This window comes from Silurus aristotelis, assembly GCF_946808225.1.
Source record: "Silurus aristotelis genome assembly, chromosome: 22".
In the NCBI taxonomy this organism is placed as follows: Eukaryota; Metazoa; Chordata; class Actinopteri; order Siluriformes; family Siluridae; genus Silurus; species Silurus aristotelis.
The window spans coordinates 3,004,620-3,027,381 of NC_139595.1; the positions used below are offsets into that span (position 1 = coordinate 3,004,620).

The window sequence follows — 22,762 nt, forward strand, 5'->3', positions numbered from 1 at the left end:
TTCCGAACCGCGGGCTGTATGTATATATATATATAAAAAAATTGTTTTTTAGTAGGAAAGTAAATGTTATTTGTTACTGTAACTTAAGTAGCTTTTTCATGTATCTACTTTACTGAAGTATTAAAATTTTGGGAGACTTTTACTTTAACTTCATTACATTTCAAAGTCAAATATCTCAACTACATTTTGCAAATCAGTCGTTACTTTTTAATTATGAGCGGATAAATCCTCAACCGGTCAAACACACAGCAAGCCACAAATCAGGGTGGAGCACACGCTTTTTACGTTAAAGTGGATTCTAGAGTCTTGTGACAAAAATAATAATATGAACATTATAGCCATACTAAATCATAGTACTTTGGACAATTATGTACATTTGAAGACTTTTGTGTTTTTACTCAAGTAAAAGTTTAATGGAAACACCTACTTTTACTGGAGTCATATTTTACAGCGACTATCTCTACTTTTACTTAAGTACATGGTTTGTATACTTCGTCCATCACTGAAAAATCATACTTTAGTGTTACTTAATAATAATGATGATGTTGATGATGAAGATGATAGTGGTTCAACTTGACAGAGGTCATTGAAAAGCACACACACACTCACCGGCGCTGAAGGGTTCCTCACGGTCACACTGGGTGTTGTGGCCCTCAAGGCGCCGTTCACCCCGTGATAATACTTAAAGCAGATCTTCGTCTCCACTTAGAACATGAGAAAAAGAAGAGATCAAAATATGTGGTCTACTCTTTTGCTCAATGGTTAATAAGGTACTGTCATAGAGTTTAGAAACTCATTGTGAATTATTTGCCAAGCTGAACTGTTGTTTGCAGTATCATGCCTGACCCTGTGCTCTAAATCCATGTTTCTAAGTTCTTTATTAATGATGCATGCCATGGTAATAATCAACAGAATGCTTCTTCATGATGTTCATAGTTAACTATTAACATTATTATTAGCTGTTTGGATAAGAATCAACTGGCTGTTAATGAAACATTAGAAACCCCCATGAGAGCATTACTTATTAATATAAAAAAATAAACCATACCATTGAAAGGCACTGACAGGTGTAGTGAATAACAGATTTTCTTATTACAGTAGTACAATGTTAAGGGGTTGAATATATTATATGGGATTTTATGACTACTTTCTAGTTTTACTGAGCATCAAAAATAAAAACAAGGAGTCAAATACTCAATACTGTTCAAATCAGATTCTCAAAGATGTTTACTCAAGTCATATCAGAGACCTTTGTTGGTGACCTTTAACTTGTAATAGCCTATGTTTTGCAGTTTGGTATATAAACTTTTACGCAAGTATTATTTTAAGGTACTCTTTACAACTCTGGTGGGGATCTAAGCTATTTTTTCAATGGCCATGTTGTAATGGGTAAGTGTGTATCTACAAAACAGTAGCTCTTCTGGTATGCTTTTACTGTTTCACCAATCGTTAAAAAAGATCATGCTGGGTTTAATAGAAATATCTCAAAATACACAGTCTATTGGGCTGAGTAGCTGCAGAGTGGACAAAGTGCCCAAGCTGACTACTGTCCACTGTGCTATGTTCTGGGAAAAATATGGCACCAGAATGCCCAGTATATCAAGTGTGAACAGCAGTTTAGATATCATTAAAGCCGCCAGTCAAGTGTTTAACAGTTGACAGAAAAAACATGGTCCTGTTTAAGATTTCTGAATAACACCCTTAGGCTTTGTACTTTCTCATTAAATGGCATAAAAATTTATTGGAATAAACAACAGAAATCTTTTATTGTAATACCATTCAACAAAACACTGCCATGAGTTTGGACAAGGGTCAGCATTTGTTATGGACTAAGTGCTGAGTGTTGTGGCTAAAAATTGCCTCCATATCAATACACAAACACACACACACACACACACACACACACACACACACACACACACACACACACACACACACACACACACACACACACACCTTTAAATGGATTACTTTAAGGCTTCATTAATTCTGCACTGTGAAGACTGCCAGCAACAGCACTTCCTGTTAGCAACATGGCTGACTGATAAGACAGGGGATGTGTGGTCAGTATCGACACACTCTTTCTCCCTCTCCCTCTTTCTCTCTTCCTCTCCACTTTACAGTAAAACAGATATGTGGAGAAGAGTCAGAGCTCGGAGAGAATTTCCCCTGAAGCTCAATGTGAACTCCTGCGTTACACACAGTCATCGGCTAGCCATCGGCTAGTCTTTCGTGTATCAGTAAAACAGTACAGCAGTGTGTTACAACAGAGAGCTGTGCGCTCTCGCTGCAATGTGTCATATGGGGGTGATAAATCACCATCATAGCGCTAAAGCAGCTGCTGCGACAGCCCGCTTTCCTGTCGCGTCATGCTAATGCTAGCATACCACAGCTAAGATGCAACCACCATTACTATTCCTTGCATTATAAACGTAAAATATGCAGAACTGACATAAAGAACCTCAGACACAGATTTGAAATGTACAGAATCTGTACATCGATTGAATACATGATTTTGATATTAGCTCATTTTAGCTGGCTGGCATTAGCATTAAACATTTATGAATATTTATCAACCTCATATAACTTTATAAATTTCCTATTAAAAATTGGGAATTTCCTAATATTTCCTATAATTCCTTTCAGAAATCCTGTCGTTAGTTTTTTATAGATATAACAATCTTAATGAATCCTAATGAACATGGCTTTATTTATCTGAGCAATCTTGTCAAGATTTGTATTTGTTTATGCTAGGTGGTTGTCTAGCATGGCCAAAAAAATTGTAGAATATGTTGGAATGTAAATGTAAACATAAAAAAAAAAAGAAATCCTGTCTGGAATGATTATATTAAGAAACACTTTAATCAGAAGACTTTACAGTAGAGATGCAAGATCCGTTCAGTTTTTGTTATCCAGCAGCTAGCTAGAAAATCTATAAACATTATCCTAGTGTGAAATAATTCATTTTCAGGATTCTGTTAATTAGCTAATGTTTGCCAGCATTAGTGTTAAGATGTTCCACTAGATTTTGGAGTGTGCTTGTGGAGATTTGTGGAGATTCAGCCACACAAAGTTAGGTACTGATGTAGGTGAGGTGAGAAGGACTGGGGTGCAGTCAGCGTTCCAAAATTAATTCCAAAAATGTTCAATATTTTTTAGGTCAGAGCTCAATAACAGTTCATTCAAGATCTTCCACACACCTCCATCTCATATAAAGCATTTCTTCATAGAGCTGGCATTTTGCACAGTAATGCTGAAACAGGTTTGACTCCTAGTTTAAGTGAAGGGAAATTATTGTTTCCATATCCAGAGACATCCTATATACTGTAATTATAGTGCTTCCAACTTGGTGGTGACAGTTTGAAGAGGAACCACATATGGCTGGAAGTCAGGTATCCCAATACTTTTGTCCATATAGTGTAGATAGCATTAGAAAATGACAAACAATTATATAAACGTGAAAAATCATATCAGAAATGAACTTTTTTTCTTCTGGTTAGTAGTTAAAAGACGATCAAAAGACGATCATATTCATGTGTATATATAAATTTCATATACAAAGTTGTATTACTGCCTCATGCCCAGCATTCCTAGATCAGACTTAAAGAAGAATCTCCTGCCATTCTCACGAGGATAATTACTTACTGGGGCTGAATACATGAATTTCGACAGTTTTTTCCCTTTAAGATGCCCCTATACTCTGTATATAACCAACGAACCAACCTCATGTACGAAACACCAACGTTTAAGACAACAGCCCTCAAATCCCTCCTGCTCCGAGCCATTCTCTTTACACAAAGGCGTGCCTAATGAGGTATTTCACTGTGCCACAGAGGGATTGTGTGAGTATAAAATGGAATAAAGACTCCAGCTGCGAGACTGGCATAAAATAAAAATAAAAAAGCCGGTCACACTCAAGTATATTTATTATAGCACTCGGTACTCATAGCTCGGAACAAACTGGATGAGTGGACATGGTGTGTGTGTGTTTCCATGGCAGCTATGTAGAACATAGTGACATCCTGAGGTCTTTGTGCTTGGGTAATAGTATGTCGAGATCAAATGCTTATCATGCTTACACAGGCCTACATGTGTGACTGTCGCCTCAGTGATGCTCTCTGATGCACTGATTACATGTAAATTATCCAAATCAGGAGATGTAGAATGAAATATGTAGTAGAATGTAGTAGCCGATTGAAATCTGTGTAAGCACTAGATGTATTGCAATCAGTGTCAAAATGTAGGCCCTAAAATTAGGCCTATAGTGAAATAGTGTGTAAGACAATTGACTTACGCTCAACAAAGTAGGAATTGGCTTCAATCTTCCACACGATCTGGCCTTTGTGAGAGCCGTTCACCCCACGGTTCTTATAGTCCAGAAAGTTCTCAGAAAGCACCTCATCTAAAAAAAAGACAAAAAACAATGTGTACTGAAATAGCTACAATTCTGAGGGAAGCATGATGATGTAATGATGACATGGGTCTGTAATTCCAAACACATTTTTTTTTTATAATACACCCATTTGCTGTAGTCTGTGTTGGCCAGACAATATGTGACAATAAATGATTAATGGATTTCTGTTTGTAGTGGATCCAATCTCAGTTGCACATACGGTCCCAAAAAAACACTGGGACAGTGTGATACACGAGTGAGGGATTGAAGCGATTTACAGAGATATACGAGAGAGAGAGAGAGAGAGAGAGAGAGAGAGAGAGAGAGAGAGAGAGAGAGAGAAAGAGAGAGAGAGCAAGTGAGAAAAAGAGAGAGAGAAAGAACAAAAAGGAACAGATTTGCTGCTCTATAGTCAGAGATGGCCAGATCCAAACTACTTTCTTGATTCTATTTGATTTCTCATCACTCACCAATGAGATACATTCCAATCCAGTCCCCGGCGTCTACCTCCTCCTTGATGTCCCATGTGAGTGTGATGTCCGGCGACTGGCCGATGGCATAGTGGGAAGTGCTGGCGGTCAGTGTGGATCGGCAGTGTGAGGTCACCAGGTCCGTATCACTAGTGGAACGTGGCAGGGCGGCGGCCAACTCCTCGGGCTCACCATTCTGGAAATCCACGCTGGGAAAGTGCTCCGGGTTGAAGCTGTGCCGGATAGGGTCTTTGCTCCGGCGTCGGGCTTGGGACGAGCGAGACGGTGAGGCCATGGCCGCCAACCCGAGAAAGCGGTTCTGGTACAAATTCTAATAAAGAAAAGAGAAAGAGGAGATGGTAGGAGAAATATATGCGACACATTCTTTAGTGCAGTTAATTTGACATAAATGCCTGAAAAGACCCTCTGCCTTTGTGAAGGATCCCTCTCGCCCCACCCACAGTCTGTTTAAGCCCCTGCCATCAGCCAGGAGGTTCCAAAGCACCAGAACCTGCACTTCAAGGTTCTGCAACAGCTTCTTTGACTAAGCTGTCAGAGCCCTGAACACACTGGTGTCACCCATCACCTTGCTCCCTCCTGCTTAAATGTGCAATTTGGACATTAATAGTCACTCAATGGACAATAACACACGCCCACCACTTTTGTTGTGCACTAAAAATGCGCATTGGACATGTAGCACATCTGCAGACATCTGCACTCTGGGATTTCTACTGTTTACTATAGACAGCCATTCAATTCTGTTAAACTATGCACATTGGACATCCCACACATTTGCACACGGTCACCTCTGACTGTGCACTTGCAGTTTACTCTTACATTTCTTACATTACTTATATTTTGACCTCATATTTATCACATCTACCTTATGTCTATCATACCTTAGCTCTGTTTTGTGTAATGTTTATTGTAATTTTGTGTTTAATGTTGACTGTTCTCGTTCACTGTTCCTTGGTCCATTGTAACAGTTGGTCCTTTTAGTGGAGTTGAGTTTAGTTAAGCTGAGTTGAGTTAACATTATTTAATGAAGCAATGGATTTGAAAAATTTCAAATCCAGAACAAAAAAGTTCAGAAAAATTTTAAGAGATAAAGACTAGCACTGTGGTCTGATCCTGTCCGTACTATGGGTTTTTGCCCTATTGTGTTTACCTGTTTTATGTTTGACAGCCACAAAGACTTGACCAGGATGAGTTTCTAGATAAAATATAGATAGAGCTTGGGTGAAGGTTTTTCGACATGGAAACGAAATGATGACAAAGCAACATTATTTATTTTTGTCTACAGAATTGCCTTTTTTTCTGAACATGAGAACACTAATTGTGCTCATCCTATTTCTGTGATTTGTCACAATGTCCACCAGAGACTGTGTAAAACTAATTGCACTATAATATGTCCACATTATTGGTTGCCTAATATATCCCATTTTTTCTATTTGTGCTGGTCTTGAAACTTTAATCTCTTTTTTCCCTGTGGAGCTGAGGCTTGCCCTTTTCCTTCAGTATAGATACTGACTGAATCCATAATGACTTTGTATTGGAAATCGTGTTAACCTCACCACCTATGTCCTTGGATAGTTCCGGATCGAAATCTACATCCAGATTTTTGTCAGAAATAAGCTTAAAAAAATCCTCATTCTATTACACAGACATTATAGAAATAGTTTCTACAGGCAAAATTGTGAAACGATTACAGAAATTAGCTTAGGTCGTAATTTGCTCGGACATTAAAAGCTACGTTACATGGTTTGTCTTTTTAATCCGTCCACAGAGAGACGCAGCATGTTTCAATGAGTGGTGGAGGAAACCCTGCCAGTACTCTCTGGAGAAAGGTGCTGCTTTACTACAGTCAGATGTAACACAAAGAAATGATAGTAACGGTGTGTTTGTGTGTGCGAATGTGTGTGTGTGTGTGTGTGTGTGTGTGTGTGTGTATGTGTGTGTGTATGTGTGTGTGTGTGTGTATGTGTGTGTGTGTGTGTGTGTGTGTGTGTGTGTGTGTGTGTGTGTGTGTGTGTGTGTGTGTGTTGGGGGGGGGGGACGGGTCTATGTTTGGTGCTGCATTAAGCATCAACTAAAATACACTCTTTTAATCGACACACTTCTGGGCATCTTTAAATAGCTGTCCTTCTCTTTCTCTTCTCTATACGTCTGCCTGACCAAGCAGCATTCAGATTGTTTGTGTGTCTGTGTGCGTGTGTGTGTGTGTGTGTGTGTGTGTGTGTGTGTGTGTGTGTATATGTGTGTGTGCCACAGCCTGTCTTTTTAGTCTGCAATGCGTAGCTGTATCTAAGCCTCGAGAGCTCTCTTGGCCATGTCAGCCCGTATCTCCCCAAATCTTCTTGTCTTCATCTGGTCTGTCTGGACGCTCCCGATGTCTTCGTGTCCTTCTCTGGCCTCGTTTCTTTGTCTGTTGTGCTGCCAATCGGATTGCTCTCTTTTATTTTTAAAGGAATATTTCATCTAGCAATGCTAGCACAGCGAAAAATCAATGAATGACAAGATTGCATTCCCACAGTACAATAACACATTAGCACGTCTTATTAGTCATTTTTCGGCTGCGTCTGGCATCCCTGCTCCCTGTCATCTTGTCTAGCACAAAGAAGATGAAGATGAAGAAGAAGCAGGAGAAGAAGAGGAAGACACGTCTTTGCATTGTGCAGCCTGCAGAACGCGTATGCGTGGGGTGTACAGTGATGACTCAATATGAAGCAAGCCTTTGCCAGTTCTCTAAAAAAAAATCCCTTTTTTTTATTACAAGGCTGCCTAAAAAAAAATACAGAAAATTTCTTAAAGGGAGTCTGTGCTCCTCGAATAAAAGTGCTTTTATAATTAGTCCTTGAAAATCGCTGTTTAGGATGACTCTCTACACTCACACGAAATGACACCAATACAATTTTTACAATCAGGCTAATGAGATCATCCTATCGGGTTATTACCATGTGACCTTCTTTTAATAAAATCAAAATTCCTCCCTTCTGTGCTTTAACTTGTGTGTGACTGCCTGCCAGGGTTTAACAGCGCATCTGCAACGCATTCTGGAGCTGCAGGGACGAAGCACAAATCCTGAGACCTCGACCGGCACTGATGGTAATGTCGCACTGTAGGCTTAGAGCGAATTTGTGCAAACATCAGGAGTTTATGTAGCTTGACATGGTCAATATTGTGCTGCACTGTACAATACTACAGATGGGTAAGTGTCCGATAATCAATCCTGAGATTTTCTGAGACATTTCATTCGAATGAAAAATTATATCTTTTATAAAGGCAAAATGGTTCGACTTTTATGAGATTTTTCTTATTATATTTCAGTCTTGAATTTTTTCGGGTGCGTTTTTTCTCCTTTTTAATTCCCTAGCACTCTATTCATTTAAAATCAGGTACTGATGTAGGTGAGGTGAGGAGACCTGGGGTGCAATCAATGCTCCAATTCATCTCAAAGGTCTTTAATAGGTTTCAGGTCAGAGCTCTATAGCAGCCCCCTCCAGTGGTGGACTGTAAGGAAGTAAATGTTATTCGTGACTGTACTTAATTCGCTTTTTTCACATATTTGTACTTTACTGAAGTATTTTTATTTAGGGAGACTTTTACTTTCACTTCACTACATTTCAAAGTCAAATATCTCACTTTTTACTCAACTCGATTTTGCGAAATCAGTCTTTTTTTTTATTTTTATGAGTGCATAAAAACTTAACCGGTCAATCACACAGCAAGGGTCGAGCGTGCCCTCCGTTTTAAACGTGTTTTGATCGCCGCTTGGTGTTTCTACTGATCACAAACATACAGTTCAGCATCAGTTCAACAGCAAGCAGAACATTTAGAGAGGAATAAATGATGGAAGAAACTCCAGACTCGAACTCACCACAACACCTGTCCTCATTTGCGCGAATCCTTTTTTTTTATGCAGTAGTTGCAAAGGCTCATGACAATTTTAATAAAAATCAATCAGTCTTGACTGATTAATAGATTAAGAAAAGATTAAGATTCGCTAAGAATAACATACAATTGTGTGTCTCACAACAGTTTGGGGAAGAACTACATATGGATGGAAAAGAAATTTGTCCCAATACTTTTGTCTATAAAAATCCCAATCACGGTCATTCACCTTGAATCTGTCTGATTTCATTTGATGTTTTAACATTGAAGAACTGTTTGGATTGATAAAGCCAATACATGGGAATGAAACATCCAGAACCTTGTCAATGGAGAAGTATTGGTCCCAGTTCAGCTTTTTTAAGCGCCGGCTGTTACTTGGACTTGTCAGCACCACACTCCCGGGACACTGTCGACAGTTTAGAAGGTGACACATTGCAGCGAGCAGCAGGCAGAGGATGAGGTGAGGTAGGGGTTATAGCAGTGGCCATAACACTGCTCAGAGTCAGCAACACTCCCAGCGGGAAGACAAACACACACATGTCATGGGTTACAGTCTGAGTATGATCTGCAGTGTGTGAGGAGAAGCACAAAATTAACCCTAAAGCACTTTATTACAGAGATTCAATATTGATTTGAAATGGATATGGATTTATTGCAGTTGCGTTGTACAGACACACACACAATATAGTGTGTGTGTGTGTGTGTGTGTGTGTGTGTGTGTGTGTGTGTGTGTGTGTGTGTGTGTGTGTGTGTGTGTGTGTATCCACACCCCTACTGTATATTGTAGAGATCCATTACTGGGTCAGTTTTGCCTGGCTTTATTTGCCTCACAAAATAGCATCTTTTGTCTATTATTAGTCTTAGATGCTCCACCCAAGGCTTTCTCTTTGTCTATTATATATATTATACATATACAAATCTAGAGACACCTCAAATATATGTGGTATTTATCCAAAAATTAGAGACACACAATTGTTTCATCTTTGGATGTAATATAATTAATAAATTTTCACTTCACTTGAACTAGGAAACCCCTCAGGTGTTAGAATCAGGTAATTGTGAAAGACAAACAATAGGATTGCTGCCATTTTGATCGTCGTCAATCCATTCAGTGACCCCTTGTGCCCTATGGACAGGCTGTGATCATGCAAGAATTGCCCACGCCTATGATTTCACCCATTATGCCCTGTATTTAAACTTTTTTTTTACATGGATACTTCTCTTCTTTCTCCAGATTGTGTTTTCCCGCACTGCTCTGTAATCAAGTGTGGGCGGTTTGTATGTACAAGGGTAATAGAGGCTTCACAAGCATGCCTCACAATCACACCAGGCACTGATAAATTAATGATGATCATTTGGCATCCAGGAGCAGATTGGCTTAAGCGTCGCTTAACACACTGCCATGCTTCCTGTCACAAGGCTTCATTACTGGTATAGACACACTGAATGAGGGAAGCTGGCACACGGCCTGCTGGGAGAGCATCAGTGGGGTGCTGAAGAATATTCCTGAAACTGCAGGGCTTCTAGAGTTGTTCTCATTTTGCAAGGATATAAAAAGCCGAATGGTCCATGGTCATATGTGATATCAGTCAGCTTCTGAAGCCTTGGTGTGTCCTAGTTTTAATGGAAAAACCCCAGTGGTCAACTGATAAACAGGGTAAAACTGGTAGGCTCCTGATTGGCTAGAATGAAATACTGCACTAATATTGGCCATGTCTCATCATCCTGAGGTAATTATTAGTCATCAATGACGCCAACTCACAACTGACTTGGACACCTGACAAAGTATGTGCATTTTGAACATCCTATTCTACATTTAGTCCAATTTTGCTATATATATGTTTTATTATTTCCAAAAAAATATGATGACACATTAAAATCTTTTTTTAATATATTATATCCACCTCATATACTTATTTTTTTAAATTTGTATAATTTAAATAGAATTTCTTATTGCAATTAATCATATATATAAAAACCAAGAAATTTCTAGAAGCTGGTTGCAAAGGGACTTTCCCTCGTTTACTAACCTCAGCTCTCTCTCTCTTTCCCGCTCTCTCGCTCACTCTCTTTCCTGCTTTGTTATCTCTCCATCACTTTTCTCGCCTCCTTTTTTTCTTCCCTACTCTTTATTTTAGTAAAAAAGCATAGCGGCGGCTCTCGTCAGCATCTCGATCCTTGCGTGACTAATGCTTATTTAAAGTGTGTGGACAGAATAGCTTAGCCTCTCTCTCTCTCGGGCCTGTAAAATGCAGCACGCGCACACACACACACACACACACACACACACACACACACCATGCCTTCATGTATTCTACAACCCAGTCTATCAAACAGCTTTCCAACTGGCAGCTTTAAATGCTATTCAGGACTCACTCAGAATTCATCCTCTCAGCTTTACTGAATTGTAAAATGTGTCAGACTTTAAAAACCCTTCAGCACTATATATTAGAGATGTGCATCTCCATAACTGAGTCCAATTCGATTTACATCTCGATGCATGGCCAACGACACGATACAATAAAGATACATATGAAGCAGCTACCAGTGCAATGCGATACGATTCCCCCATTGCGCTGCAGTGCGATCTAAATTCTATTCTATTTAACCCAATGTGATTCAATGCAATATGATAGAATGAAAAAAAATACGATGCAATGCATTTCAATATGGTACAGATAGTTATCAATATTCATTTAAATTAATTTCATCTTCTCCCGCTTATCCGTAATTCGGGTCGCGGGGGCAGCAGTCTAAGCAGATTCCCCAGACACTTCTCCGTGTCCAGGGATTGGGCTGTTAAAGCCCCCGCCTTCGACTGCTGCCCAATCCTCTCAGCACCGGTCCCTTACGGTCCCTCCTGCAGGTGGTGATCCCACAGGAAGGCGGCCCCACGTCGCTCCGACGTCACGGTCCTTGATTTATTTTTCTCGTAAGGGTCCCCTGGAGCATAGAGGGTTAAGGGCCTTGCTCAAGGGCCCAAGAGTGGCAGCTTGGCGATACCGGGGCTTGAACCCCCGACCTTCCGATCGGTAACCCAGCGCCTTAACTGCTGGAGCCACCACTCCCCCCCCCCCCCCCCGTTATCAATATCAAATCGTTAATTTACTTAAGTGCCTTCTGACTTCTAACGCATGACGCTTTCACAAACAGCACTTTGTAGTGCAAAGAAAAAGAAGAAACAAGTTTGAATAAAAACTGACGTTCTTTTCCTGTTCTGTCTCCGGGAAAATGCAGCTCTACCTCTGCCATGTCAATTTGTATTCTATGTGACTCTCAGGACATGCCTTGATCTCCGTAGTGTTGTGGTATCTATCTATCTATCTATCTATCTATCTATCTATCTATCTATCTATCTATCTATCTATCTATCTATCTATCTATCTATCTATCTATCTATCTATCACATTTCACAATATTACTTTTTACTACATTTTACAGAGCTATTAAACTCTATCCTTTAAAATTGTATGTGGTACAGTCATGACGCTTCCTTGTTGCTTCAGTTGTCACCCTGGCGATCAATAATATCGTAGCTTCATGTCCCATCACACATTTAAACAGAAAACAAACGATCATGTGACGCTTCGTCGCTAGCTAGTGTGTGCGTACATAGAAGCGAAAATGAATCAAAGCCTTGTGAGCACTCAGATGTAAAGAATCAGCACTATGGTATAAATATCGTGCCTGTAGTAAATTGGACTTAATTGTACAATCCATATTACCTAACTGCTTTACTCTTCCATCCCCCCCTTCACATCGATCTCCATCCTGGGACGGTGTGTAGGCGGGAGGTTATTTTAGCAGGAAGTGCAACGGTCTGTGAGCAAACATGGCTCTCCCTCCCCACCCCCGTCACCTCCCTCTCGCTTTCTCTATGCTGAATTTAGAGCAGGATCAATAAGCAGAGCATCCAAAGACCATACACGGACCCGGTCCACATACAGGGTCACAGCAGAATCAATGTAAATATACATTGCCCCTAATTCATAAACACCGGCATCCAGGTGCAGCTGGATGATTACGAATGACCTTTAGATGTTTCTCTATGTTTGGTTTAGCTATATATGGTACACAAGGATGAGGAAAGACACCCCAGCATGGGGTAGGGCAATACAGCAGAGCAAGTAAAGAATCATGGATGTGACATTTATAACTAACATTGACTTTTAAAGGCACTAATTACCCAAAAAAACTTGGGATCAATGAGACAGTTCATTTATCTTGACATGTGACCTTTTAGGAAGAACAAAGATGCATATTCAAATCTGAAGTGCTCTTTTACATATATTATTATTATTATTATTATTTTTAATATTATTATTATTATATTATCAAAAGTATCTGCGAGACTATGCAATAAAAGCTTTGTAATAAATGTCAATTGTGTTGGTTTGTTAAATTCTTGATTCTGATTGGTCAGGAACTATAAGAACAGTGTTAGTCAGTAGTTCCTGCTGCAAGGTAAATCCCAGGTTTATATCAACGTGTATAGTAACAATAAACTCTTCTATAGTATCAGTTCTACTAAGCCACAATCCAATTTTTATCCAATTTATACAAAAAAAAAAGGGATAAATAAAAAAAAAAAAAATTTAACTCAAAACAAAAGGTTTTATAGTCTTGGATTAACTGCTGCAATGCAAAACACAGACAGTTCACCATAAAAACATATGTAAAAGTATGATGTAATAACAATACCAGATGGCAGTACTGTGATACAAGGGAAATTAAACACTTCTGGAGATCACACGTGTTTTCCGCTGAAAGAATGGAAACCGGAAATGTGAAACCTTCTTGGTTCATTTCTAATGTCGGTGATGACCCCCTCAACAAAACACGGAATTAAAAAAATAATGGAATCATGCTGTGGACGTTCAGCACCGATAAATGATACCATTCCCGAGGAAAAATCAATAAGCTAAATATAACCTGAAATGGACAAAGTGATTTCTCCTTTTTCATAGGTCACAGCACTTCACATTGGAACAGCAATGGACCTTTGAGGAGAGTCGTTATGGGGCCTGGCCTGGTTCGGAAAGCCTCCTGAAGACACAATGCTATTCATTTATTCCTGATCTGGTGCCTACATGCACATTGTCTTACTGCTCACTGAATAGGCACAGATGATTAAATAGAAAAACATGACATCATCATCAGCATCAGCATCATCATCATCATCACTGTTCCTCAATTTTCCAGCCGTTGTTCATCACATTACAATTCTGGAGATTGCCAGTGGCAGCTATCTTTATTTTAATTTGATTGTTTATTTAAGAGAGTCAAGTCAAGTTTATTTCTATAGCGCTTTTCACAACAGACATTGTCTCTTAAAGCAGCTTTTTATTTTAAGAGTGAAGGTGAACGGTGTGTATTTCTCCCTGATGAGCAGCCATGGCGACTGTGGCGAGGAAAAACTCCCTTAGATGTTATGAGGAAGAAACCTTGGGAGGAACCAGACTCAAAAGTGGAACCCGTCCTCATTTGCGTGACATCAAGAGTGTGATTATAAATCATTAAACAATACAGAACACTGGAGAGAGAGAGCGAGAGAACTAACATGACATCATCAACATCATGACATCATCAATCAGAGACATCATCAAGACTTCATCAGATCAATCGGGATTACTGATAACTCTCGGATACCAGCTCAGGGTCAACACTTAAGGTAAAAATCGATCGCATGCTTCATTGCTCCCAGGTTTTATTGTCAATAAGTACACTAGTATACATGGTTATTAAAGCTATGAAACATGAATATGGAGCACTAAGCATTATGAAGAACTAAGATCTGACTACCTATTGCAAACTATGTTCCAAAAGACACACACAGTAGACTTAAGGACCAGGATGCTAAGACCTTAAGGCTAGAAACCAACCATGCATCTTTGGTGTAACCAAATTGGAATTCTGGGTAAAAAAAATTCAAAGCATTGTTTGAAACCAATACAACGGCCAAAACAGTGACTTAGACTCTTCTATAAATAATACCTCCATGGTTCTTCAAATGGTTAGCTTTCAAAATTTCTACAAGGGAATACAAGCTGGAGAATGCATTTGGAATGCTTAGTTGAAGGATTTCCACTGAGAGACAAGGCAAAGTGCCTTCAGGATTCTCTGTAGTTACATTCCATCGTAATCACAAATCATGGAACGCTGTAGGATCCTTCAGGATGCTCTGTTTTGGCTTTCACCATAAGAAGAAACAAATGAAACTTCAGGATGCTCTGTAGTTGGGTTCCAAAAATAAAGAACAAATCAGAGAACCTTCACGATGCTCTGTGGTTGAGTTACCAATAAGAGACAAATGGAAAAAAAAATCCAGGATGTTGTGTTTTGGATTTTTGCTCTGTGGTTAACTTTTAGACGTTCTGGGGTTTGGACTTTACCATACAAACAAACCAAAGAACCTTCAGGATGCTCTGTAGTTGGATTCAAACAAATAGAACAAACCAAAGAACGCTTTAGAAAGCTCTGTGGTTGGGCTCCGCCCTACAAACATACCAAAGAACCGTCAGTATGCTATTGATTTGGGTTTCACCATTAGAACAAAACAAACAAAGCTCCAGAAATCGTTGTGGTTGGGTTCCACCATTAGAAGAAACCAAAGAACCTTCAGGATGCTCTGTGGTTGGGTTCAAACAAAAAGAACAAACCAAAGAACGCTTTAGAAAGCTCTGTGGTTGGGCTCCGCCCTACAAACATACCAAAGAACCGTCAGTATGCTTTTGGGTTGGGTTCCACCATTAGAACAAAACAAACAATGCTTCAGAAAGCTCTGTGGTTGGGTTCCACCATAAGAACAAACCAAAGAACCTTCAGGATGCTCTTTGGTTGAGTTACCAATAAGAGATAAACGAGAAAAAAAAAAATAATCCAGGATGTGTTTTGGATTTCACAATAAGAACAAATCCAAGAACGTTCATGATGCTCTGTGGTTGGGTTCCACCGTGAAAGACAAACCTTCAGGACTCTCTCTAGTTGGGTTCAAAGAAAAAGAATAAATGCAAGAACCCTCAGGATGTTCTTTTTAACTACAGTGGTTTAAATCCTGGTGCCTTTATTCCGTCCTGTTTCCTCACAAGCCTACTGATGTACCCTGGGAATCCTGAGCTTCCTGAAATGTGCACCATGTTGAACACCAACCTTCTGCAATGCATTGTGGGATTTCACCATCACCCTGGATGCTTAAAATAAATAGTACCCTAAGTAGTGGATTGGGTGCGGATTCAGCCATGGAGTTCTTATTAAAAAAAAAAAAAAAAAAAACGCATTAAACAAAAGAAGGGCTCTGTCCCAAACCGTGTTCACCCTCATTTGTAGGGTGCCAAGACAGCAGGCTTTAGGTGTTTCTATCTATCTAATTTAGTAGGTTTGAACAGGACACGTCCATAATGCCTAGTAATCATATTATTTATAATCCGCATCCTTTTTATTTGTCTTGATTACTAATTAGTAGGTAAGTGCGCGGATTCGGACGGGGCCAAGGTGAGCTCCAGGCGGCTTTCTCCATCCTCACTCACCTGAGTCAGTATCACCTGGCGGTGAATCATGCTCCGAAAGAAGAGCTCCTCAGTCTCTGGAGGCCATGTTACTCCGTGAAAATCGCGCACATCCCCACGCTCAACATCCTGCGTTTGCCTCCTGCACCGATGCGCTGATGGAAGGATGCGACATCCTTCCGCTCCCTGTTTCCTGGGTACCAGCGGATCCGCCACCAATGGATGCTTGGATCCTCTCCGCCGCTGCGTAAGCCCCGCCTCCTCGCTACAACACGGGTTGCCAGATTTCACCTATTTACCCTTTGGAATTTCCTTTCATTCCTTTCATTTATTGAAAGCTTTTGCTTTAGAGCTTGTGTTTGCTCTCTTTTTCCTCCTAACTCATTTCTAACCCACCTTTCCTGACTGGCTTTGAAGCTACCCCAATCACACCCACAATTATTGCTCTGATGGTCGAAGTTCTTGCTTTCTAATTTGCTTTTGCCTAAACCTAACCCCTAACTCAATCTCCTAATCTCCTTTTCCTTTCTAACGTTTAAACCAACTCATCCCCAACCCTCATGGTTCTTGCTTTCAAACTTGCCCTCTTTTGCCTTGAATCATTCCATCGGACCCAATTATCAACCCACTTTTCCTTACTGTCTTTGAAACTATTTCATCTACACCCATATTTAATGCACTATGGTCAAAGGTCTTGCTTTAAGAATTTTCTTTTAACCTCTTCGGCTTTCTCTCCCTGTTTTCTCGGTATCAGCAGATCCACCACCATTGGATACTTGAGCCATCCAACCCTCATGGTGAAAATCCTTAGTTTAGAACTTGTCCTATTTTTTCTTGGATTTTCCCCCTAACTGATTTTCTAACTCCTTTTCTGGACTGGCTTCAAAAGTAGCCCATCTACACCCACATTTAATGCCCTCATGCACAAAATTCCTAGTTTACAAACCCAGTTTTCACCCCTCTGGAAGTTTCTTCGTAGTTGATCAAGTATGTATTTAATTTAAATTTTTATTTTGCTATAATTCCTCCAAACTGTTTTAGACTGATGGTATCCTAAGTCTTATTCATTGACAGAGACTTCAATGCACTTGTGTATGTCACTTTGTGTAAGAGCATCTGCTGAATGCCATAAATGTAAATGCAATAGACAAATATCCTGGTGGGTTTAAACCCCCGGCCACTCACGGAAATAGATTTAGTTGAAATGCAATGATATGAAAGAACGTCTCTAGGTTACGTATGTAACCCTAGTTCCCTGAGGGAACGAGACACTGCGTCGAAACGCTTTGGGGCGTTCCCAAAGCGTTTCGCAGTTCAAGTTCCTGAAAGGGAATCTAGAAATCATAATGGACGGAAGGCCTCAGAGAACTTTGTAAAGGAGTGCATCTGGAAAGCTTGAGTTCTATTTTCTCTGGAAACCTGTAAGAAACAGAGACGGACACTTGGTAAATTAAACCAGTCTTGGGAGCCTGAAGCTGTGAGGTGGCTGCCCGATATGTTCCAGAATCCAGGGTTGGGTTGGATTCAGAGCCTAGTCCAAGAAGCCCTAGGTGTGAGTTGAGGACACAAACGGATTGAAATACCGTGCATCTGTGCATCCTTCCTAAACATTTTCATTTTAGATTTATGGATTTTCTGAGAAGAATACATGTCGCAGTTGACGTGAAGCGCCTTGCTCAAATCAACCTAATCGTCCAGGCAGCAACACTACCTGCATCAGTCTCTGTCACCAGACTTCATCATCGTCGTTATTTTTATACATTGCATCATAAAAATATGTCAAACCATACTGGCTCTGACATTTTCCAACCAGTGTGTGGGTTAACACCAAGACCAATTGGGTTTAAACCAAAGAAATCTGGCAACCATGATGACACCACCCCACACAGTAAACAGGTCTTGCGGTGGGTGACACATAAGCAGTCAGTAAAACATGTCCACGCTGAATAATAAGGTCATAAAGACTGTTTATTTCAAGGTCACTCAAATGCTAGTTTGACATTTTAATAGGAGTTTCTTGTAAAAAACAAATAAGTGACCAAGCTGCCCCTAATAGCAACTTTATCTCTATAAATGAAAATATCACCCCAAAATAAAAAACCTTGTGTGAGGATTTGTGTTGAACGTGTGAGGATTTGTGCTTTAAATGTCAGAAATGTCACATGAAAGATATTTTACAATATAGAAAAGCAATTATTTTATTCAAAATTGGCCGAGAGGTGGAAAAGACTGTCAACAGCGCCATCTGTTGGTACTTTCAGATACTTTTAGCCAACATTTTTATCCTTCTTTTATTTCCTCTTCTATCACATCAAATATTGAATTAACCCTGTACAACAGTGCACTAAAAAAAAAATGTTTCTCTCAAAAAAATGATAAAAAACCGGGTTAAATATTCATGCATTAGTCAATTAAAAACTGTAAGAACTCATTTTATCAACAATATCTCATTTAGACAAGGTTACCTAGGTTACCTAACAACATGAAGAGATTCGATAAAATGTATTAATGATTTGAGAAATTTAAAAAAACTTAAGAGCTAATGGACAAATGTTCATTATTACTTCAAAACAAAAGTGTTCAAAATCCTACTATTTTTAAAACTGCATCTCTTGGGCCCTTGAGCAGAGCCCTTACGTGGTCAGTTGTACTTAATCTTTAGTCACGGATCTGAAGCCTATTCCTGGAAAACTACTCAAATATTATCCACAGGTTCCCATTTTCGTATTTTACTTCCGATTTTATTTGACCTTGTCAGTGTATAAATGTGTTTTCTTATAGTTCCTGGATGTTCCTCAATGTGTGACAGTGAAGTCCACTGTTTCTTGGAGCACTTTTGATAGATACTGACCACTGCAGACCAGGATCACCCCACAAGAGCTGCAGTTTTGGAGATGCTCTGACCCAGTCGTCTAGCTATCACAATTTGGCAATCGTCAAACTCGTTCAGAACCTTACGCGTGTCCATTTTAACTGCTTCTAACACATCGAATTTGAGGACAAAATGTTCACTTGTGAAGAGATAATCAGTGTTTTTCTCTCACTGGTCATAATGTTATAATGTTATTCCCGCTCGGTGTATGTTTGTCTACAATATCATTTTCCACCCTTTTGGTATTTAGTAAAGCAGTTTGTCCTTTAGCAAGACTTTCATGAACTACAGCATCACATTCTCTGGTTTTTATCTACATAAGGCCATGTCCTGACATGACGTTTCATTAAAAATGTGTGTTACAGAACCAAAATGACACTAATGCAGTATTAACACAGTGATTCTTCCTCAGGAATGTGTGTAGATGCCCATGAGCATCTGAGGGTTGGATTAACTGATCATTGATCATGGGCAATGTATTGATACTGTCCTGAAAACACACACAACAAGGATGTTTTCAAGTTAAACGAATGGCAATAAAATAAGATCAGTAAAGACATTGGCACAAGTCCATGAAAGGTGTGACAAACAGGATGTGAACTTTGCTTCTTTACAAGTAGTCAATAAGATGAAGCGATAAAGCATATTGCAGATCTATCTATCTATCTATCTATCTATCTATCTATCTATCTATCTATCTATCTATCTATCTATCTATCTATCTATCTATCTATCTATCTATCTATCTATCTTATCACAAGAGGAACAAGACAAAAAAAATATATTATGATTAATAATAATAATAATAATAATAATAATAATAATAATAAAAATAATAATAATAATAATAGTAACAACACTAAACACTGCAGTGGTTCATAGAAATCATTTATTCAGGCACAGAAATATTTGGAAAAGTATAGAGTCAGGGTAAATACCCGAATATCAACTGTAAGAATCATTTTGTGTAACAGCAGCGCCGACTTTGGCACAGCTGTATTTCAGACCGCAGGGTTTTTTTTAATGCACTCATTCTGCTGTCATCGTTCCTATAGCAACTATATACACAGAAACCTCTATGGAGGTTTAAAAAACAACAACAACAATGAAAAAACAATACAAAATGTATAATTGTATACTGTATTCTCCGTGTCTGACCTCAGGACAAAGAGCTTTGCAGGTTTTTAATAATGCTGATACTGTTCCTATAAACAGATAATAATTGGACACACTCTTAAATGAAAATATATATATATATATTGCAAATTGAACAAAAAGAAGGAATGCAACTCTGAGCAAAAAAATATGAAGGTTAGATTTTAACAGTCTGCTGTACATCAGTAAAGAGCCTTTTTTTTATCATAACACAAAAAAGAAGCATTAATTATATTTCAGTCTTTGAATTTTTTTAACTGATCAGTTATGTGTTTAAACATCAACAGCACAAAAAAGAAAAAACGAACAAAAAACACATGATGAAACTCTTTCCATGTTATTTCACAAGATCTGAAACGACACCTTCATGCTGCTAAATGATCCTCAGTTATGCAATTAACCATAGACGATCAGCATAATCACTCAGACACAAAAAATGACACATATTACCCAACTTCCTCATGTGTGTATTATTTGTGCAATAATAAGCATTCACAAAACAACATTTAGCACCTTTTTGTGAAGCATGCAAAACTTTAGATCGTTGCAACATTCAGACATTCAGAACCTGTCAATAATCCAAAAAGCATAACTTTCAAAAAAGACTTCAAAAACCCCCCTAAATATTTCATAGTTCAACTTTCCAATATTCAGACATTGAAACATTTCCCAATACTTTAGAATTTAGAACATGTCAATATTCAGATTTTCAGAACCTCCTAATATTTCAAACTTCAGAACCTTCAGAACCACATCTATATTCAGACATTTAGAATCTGCCAATAAGCAAAGGTTCATAACCTCTTAATATTCAGAACTTCTGAACCTCACAATATTAATCAATTGAAAAACCCTTATTATTAATCAACTCAGAATTTCCCAATATTACAAAGTTCATAAGCTTCTGGTGCACAGACATTCAAAACCCTCTAATATTAATATCAGAAACGTGCAGTATTCAGAAATTCAGAAAATCCCCGTTTTCAAATGTTTATAAATTGGCAACTTCCTTCATGGTGTAAAGTTACATTAGTTAGTAATACTCAGTATTCGGACTCCTGAATGACGTCGTCCTGCTGCTCTGAGACGACAGGATGGTGGTCTTCAAGCAGGGTATGTGCTTTGCTAGAAGTTTCCGGAAATGGCTCTGGAACTTCTTCCCCACGAAGGTGTAGAATACAGGACTGATGCAGCAGTACAAGTACGCGATGTTACGCGTGACATATTCTGCATAGTCCAACTCTTCGGCACATGATCTGTCCCTGGAAGCCAAATGGAGCGCCTTGAGGAGGAGGACCACGTTGTAGGGCGTCCAGCAGATAAAAAAGGTGAAGATAATGACGAAGATGAGTTTGATAGCCCTGCACTTCTCCTGTATGCGTGTGGAGATGATACGAATGGTGATCCGGGCATAGCAATAGAACATCATCATCAGGGGAAGCAGGAAGAACACACCGAACTGCAGGTAGTAACCCATCAGCTGCCATTTAACTATGGTCTGGTGTGAGTAGCCACTCTCTTCACAAACCCAGCCGCCTGGTTTGTTCAGCCGGACATTATAGAAGACGATGTCCTTAAGACTTGCAAAGAAACTGAGAAACCAGACGACAAAAGACATGCAGTAGGCGTACAACCTCCGGCGGCTCTGGGCTGCCGTGATGGCGTGGACCACAGCCAGGTAGCGATCAAAGGTCATGAGGGTGAGGAAGAGGATGGAGCTGGAAAATCCAATTGAGTACAAGCTACCGATGAACTTGCAAAGCCCGGGTCCAAATATCCACTCGGAGCGGTGGTAGACAGCCCAGAAAGGCAAGGTGGAGGCGAACAGAAGGTCCGAAATGACCAGGTTGAGCAGGAAGATGTTGGTGACCGTTCCAAGCTTCTCATACTTGTAGATGATGCACAAAACCAGACCATTTCCTAAAAGGCTCAGCAAGAAGTTCATATAATAGACTGTCGGGATGAATGTCACGCCAAACCGGGTCACGCCGGCCTTTTCGCAGTAAAATACCGTCTCATTGAGGATGGATTCTGGATCGTCCGTCGTGGAGGTCTGATTAAAAAAACTCAACAAATAGTCATCATAGTTCTCATCCATGACAACGCCTTTGTTAAAGCTCCTCGGCCAGCCGATGTCACGGAAATCAGGCTTTTTTTTTTTTTCAAGTTAGCGCAGAGGAACCTGCCCTGCCAAGCTGTGAACCTTTCTGTGGCTTTTGCTCGACTGCATCAAGATTAAACCCTAAGTACTACTACTATCCAGCGCAGCAGCAGAAAGAGGAACTACGCATGCATTTACTGGCAACCTTTTTTAAAATCGGTTTCCTATCCGTCCCATGTAGCAAAAAATAAAAAGAAATTCGAATCAAGACACAGAAACCATTAAATAAAACTTCATTACTACACAGTTACATATAGTTTGGGAATGAAATTTTATTCGATCACTTTAAAGTTTCAGTTCTAATGTAAACAGTAC

The 22,762-nt window shown here is 39.4% G+C and overlaps 1 protein-coding gene and 1 pseudogene across 3 annotated transcripts in view; both read right to left on the minus strand.

Annotated features, from left to right (window-relative positions):
- The window catches only part of hecw1b (HECT, C2 and WW domain containing E3 ubiquitin protein ligase 1b), a 36,148-nt gene extending 19,621 nt beyond the window's left edge, over nt 1–16,527 (minus strand). For both annotated transcript variants that reach the window (XR_014530770.1, XM_083524990.1), the window contains exons 1-4: nt 16,281–16,527; nt 4,864–5,194; nt 4,295–4,402; nt 610–704 (exon numbers count right to left, since the gene is read on the minus strand). Coding sequence is in view for 1 of the 2 variants with exons in the window: in XM_083524990.1 (XP_083381116.1) it covers nt 610–704; nt 4,295–4,402; nt 4,864–5,194; nt 16,281–16,310 (564 nt within the window). In the remaining variant the exon portion in view is untranslated. The remainder of the gene's footprint in view (nt 1–609; nt 705–4,294; nt 4,403–4,863; nt 5,195–16,280) is intronic.
- A 3,479-nt stretch (nt 16,528–20,006) lies between these two features.
- LOC310717304 (C-C chemokine receptor type 4 pseudogene) lies at nt 20,007–22,384 on the minus strand (annotated as a pseudogene). The gene has a single exon. The product of its transcript is annotated as a C-C chemokine receptor type 4 pseudogene (transcript).
- Nucleotides 22,385–22,762: the final 378 nt, after the last annotated feature.